The sequence below is a fragment of the Musa acuminata genome, unplaced genomic scaffold (genome assembly GCF_036884655.1).
Source record: "Musa acuminata AAA Group cultivar baxijiao unplaced genomic scaffold, Cavendish_Baxijiao_AAA HiC_scaffold_42, whole genome shotgun sequence".
Lineage (NCBI taxonomy): Eukaryota > Viridiplantae > Streptophyta > Magnoliopsida > Zingiberales > Musaceae > Musa > Musa acuminata.
In genome coordinates this window covers 70,840-75,535 of record NW_027020324.1, presented here as the reverse complement: position 1 = coordinate 75,535, position 4,696 = coordinate 70,840, and the positions used below count along the sequence as shown (strand labels likewise).

The window sequence follows — 4,696 nt, the reverse complement described above, 5'->3', positions numbered from 1 at the left end:
GCCCGAGACCACACTTGCGCGGCCTGCCCGCTTGTGTCGTGCTCCTCGGCCGCATGTTGCCCGAGACCACACTTGCGCGGCAAGCCCGCTTGCGTCGTGCTCCTCGGCTCCATGCTCCTCGAGACCACACCTGCGCGACCAGCCCACTTGCGTTGTGCTCCTCGGCTCCATGCTCCCCGAGACCACAGCCTCTACTCGGCCTGCTCTATTGAGTGTGCTCCTCGGCCGCATACTACTTGGGGTCACCACTGCATATCCAACCCTTCTTAGTTGCTAAACTCCACGATTCCCACACCCCTGGCAACGGACCGGCAAAACGCCCGTCTAGGACAGTTTCTCAAAGTCGACGCCATGCCTCGGACCCCCCTTTTACAGCAACCGACACATATCTTCCTTCGGGGGGAGGGGGGGGGGATATGATGAGGGTAATAATGGCGATAAGACTCGGGTTGACGTCAGTTACCCCAGATGACGCCTCGGTTGACTTGACACCACCTGGTCAAACGGACCGGAACGCCGACCGAGGCACATTAAACATCCTACTCAGGCTCGGTCCTTCACGCCACGCTAATACCAGTGTTAGACGCTATCAAGAGTACGAGCCTGCCCCCTGCAAGCGGGCACATTAGGAAACAGTAAGCTTCCCTATAAATACCCTCGCATTCTAAACGGGAAAAAGGAGGGGAGGAGACAACTTAGCTAAAGAAACCCCCTTTACCATCCACTGACTTGATCATTGGAGGGGTTGGGTCGAGCTCCCCGACCCGACCTTTGTGCAGGTGCGAAGCCGAAGGTCCCCACTGGACGCGCAGGCAAGGAGTTCTTGCCCGGAGGAAACGGTGACCCCGTCCCGATCGGACCACCGTAATCGGCCACCTCAGCAGTCTCAAGGAACGTCCTAGAGAGATCCCCATCATCCGGACCCGAACCAAATCGCGTCAGTCCCGAGACCACAGCTTAAGGTTGTTTACACTGACAACACATTGGACAATCAATAAGTTGTCACGCATGGAAAAGAGAGAGAGAGAGAGAGAGAGAGAGAAATCAAATTTATTCTTGATTAAAGATTTATTCTTGAAAATCCAAATTCCACTAATTTTCTGCCTCTGTTATAGATTTAAATGATCTTAATTCCTATGTCATGTCACTACATAACTCCAACTATCAAGATTGTTAGATAATATCGTAGACAAAGAGACCGATTTAAAAGCCAGAGTGCGAAGAATGATGCTTCATGCACTTACTCGTGGAAAAGTATGCTAAAGACACCTTATCTTTTTCTCTTTTTGTTTTTTTGCTACAATTTTTTATTTTCATTTCTAGCTCTTGGGAAACAAATTACTTCAGCTCTGTTTTCAACGTGCAGGAATTGGGCTACTCAACAACGAGAAGATTACAAGAATTATGAGATATCGCAATATATATATAGAGACTCGTTAGCCTTTAATCTTTTAAGGGCATATGGATATCGTGTAACACCAAGTAAAATTTATAGCTACCATAATCTCAAATTTTTAATAAGTAGATTATGCTATGCACAGTTGTTGCAATTAATCATTCATCTAACTTAGTAATCTTCGGTTTTATGTAGGGAAGTTTTGTTGGTTTATGGATGAGAAAGATGTGCTCACGCATATCATGGAGAACTACACTGAATTCTTAGGAGCCATGGTTGGTGTCTACAGAGCAGCACACTTTATGTTCCCCGAGGAAGTTGAGCTTCACAATGCCAAAGTTTTTGCTATGAAAGTATTGCATAAGTGTTTGCATTTTTAGAAGGCAACAATGCCGACTTGACCGGTTTTGAGAAAGAGGTATAATATCATTAATAAATTTTCATGATTGTACATACACCACACACACACACACACACACACACACACACACACACACACACACACACACACACACACACACACACACATATATATATATATATATATATATATATATATATATATATATATATATATATATATATATATATATGTATATGTATATGTATTATGTATATGTATATGTATATATATATATATATATATATATATATATATATATATTCATTTGTTATAATATCTCAACTTAAGTCTAATGAAATACAAGACACACTTATGAAAGATTGAATATTTGTTATCTCATCGGATCATTTTTTTAAGAATCATAACTTAGTTGGTAAATCATAGTAAGTTACTTATCAAAACCTACCTTTAACATTATCTTTATAAAAAAATTTATCACTTACCATTTATAAAAAATTTTCTTTTTTTGCACCACATGCATAGTTAATTAATTGGTAAGAAGATATCGTTGGATCATACCTTTCATGATCATTAGAAAATCTATATTAGTTATAATAATAATAATAATAATAATAATAATAATAATAATAATAATAATAATACCAATAATGACGAAACTGTCTACTAAATTAACAAGTAAAACTTTAATTGTTCATCATAAAATCTTAGATTTAAATCTTGCCTTCACCACTTAATAATCTTGCCTTCACACACACACACACACTTGTGGTTGAAACAATGGTTGAAACTTGTGGTTGAAACAAAACTTGTGGTCGAACAAAAGTCCAGCATCCAAGGCCAAGTATCGAACTTGTGGTTGAAACAATGGTTTAGCTTACTACATGAGATTTTGAATATTAGAGTTCAGGCCGATGCCTTGTAATCTTGAATATGATGCCGATTTTGAATATGATACTGATGATAGTAAATGATGTGTTATGAAATCTTCAGACTAACCATTGATGTTGGTCACAATTTCGACAGATTGAGCATGAAATGGAACTCCCATGGCTCGCTCGAATGGACCATCTTGAGCATCGCATGTATATAGAGAGAAGTAAAGGTTATATGACGTGGATCGGAAAGACCAACACTTGCAGGTAATTTAAATGTTTGAAGTTAGTAATGCTTGAAGCACTTATCTTTCACATTTTTCGCAAGTAGTTGCTATTGAATTCTACAAAACCATTAGTAACATCAAACCTGTGCAAATGCAGGCTTTCATGTTCCTCGTTCGTCATCAAACTAGCAATTAAAAGCTTCTTAAACCGCCAATCACTTTACAAAAATGAACTTGAGGAACTCAAGAGGTAATATATACTTCATGTTAGAGGTTAAGTGACAGTATCCAGATATGATCTAATAGGTTTTCTCTTTCACTGAATAATATGACTAGGTGGTCCGAAGGATCAGGGCTGTCCAAAATGGGATTTGGCCGAGAGAAGACAACATATTGTTACTTTCTAGCCGCCGTTCCGACATGTCTTCCTCTACATTCGGATCTACGGAAGATAGTTGCAAAGTGTGCAATCATAGTCATCATTGCAGATGATTTCTTCGATGAGAAAGGTTCTCTAAATGAACTAGAATGCCTAACTGAAGCTGTGCATAGGTACTATCCTTAACCACTTAAAATGTGTTTGTAGTATTAATTTATATCCTTAAACCATTACATTCAATAGGTGGAAAGGAGAAAGCTTGTGGGGCGATGCGAAAGTAATTTTTGATGCACTCGACGAACTTGTACGTGATATAGCTGTCAAATCATTTAGTCAGTATGATAATGGTGTGGAAGATGTTCTTCATGACATGGTAAGGTTTGATCTTTCTCTTTTCTCGATTAACATACACTAAGAATAATTTGGTTCTCACTAACTTGGTGATCTGCATATATATGAAGTGGCGTGATGTGTTCGCCTCATGGCTGAAGGAATTCAAGTGGAGTAGTAGTCAACATGCACCTTCAATTGATGAATACATTGAAGTCGCCATGACATCTATAGCCATACAAGTAATAACTCTTCCTGCATATTGCTTGGCTTGTTCAGGAGCTCCAAAGGACAACATAAAATCCCATTACAGCAAAATAACTAAGTTGGCAATGTTCTGTGCTCGTTTATTGAATGACAGCCAGAGTTACCAGGTAATAGTGACTCATTCAATCGACGTATCGTATTTGTTGAATTGACAATATTTGTTGACGGTAAGTTTCCATTTCAGCGAGAATTGGAGAATGGGAAGTTTAACATGGTACCACTGTATATGAAGGAGAATGCAGATGCAAGTATCGAAGATTCAATTGACCACATAAGGGACATTCTTGAGAAGAAAGGGAAGGAATTTGTTGAGCTTCTCTTCGGTGATGAATATAATAGTGTTCCAAAATTATGGAAAGAGCTACACTTGACAACTCTGAAAGCATTTTGGATGCTCTATGATACGACTAATAAATTTGACTCGCCTACGGCATTGCTTCAAAACATTAACATGGCATTTTATGATGCTTTGGAGATTAATGTTTAGACAACTCTATCATTATAGCTAAAACCTTTTTTTTTTTGTAAGAGAAGATTGTATTGATCGAGCAATGTCTTGTTGATGAAATATGAAGATCAATACAAGGGAGTAGATTCAATGGACCTCTTTGTTTTAAGTGCAATGACATGCAATCAAATAGCTATTAAATTTGTTGGGCTCTTTTTGTAAGAATTAAGTATGAAGGTAGGAACCGATCACATGACTTCACTATTAAGGATCAACATCCTAATTGAACCAGCTTTCATATTCATGAATGCATGATTTCTGGTTCTGCACCTGATTTTGATAAGCAATATGCATAAATGACACCGAAAAAAAAACACTATTTGACTCTAGAGATATCTCAATTTTCTCATTTA

The 4,696-nt window shown here is 38.6% G+C and overlaps 1 protein-coding gene across 1 annotated transcript; it reads left to right on the top strand.

The window, feature by feature from the left end:
- The first annotated feature begins 2,701 nt into the window (after nucleotides 1-2,701).
- On the top strand, nucleotides 2,702-4,486 carry LOC135653882 (S-linalool synthase-like). Its single transcript, XM_065175508.1, has 6 exons — nucleotides 2,702-2,899; nucleotides 3,017-3,109; nucleotides 3,196-3,411; nucleotides 3,482-3,611; nucleotides 3,700-3,942; nucleotides 4,020-4,486. Exons 1-6 carry the CDS (start codon nucleotides 2,796-2,798, stop codon nucleotides 4,320-4,322), a joined length of 1,089 nt encoding a protein of 362 aa, XP_065031580.1. The 5' UTR covers nucleotides 2,702-2,795; the 3' UTR covers nucleotides 4,323-4,486.
- The last annotated feature ends 210 nt before the right edge of the window (nucleotides 4,487-4,696 follow it).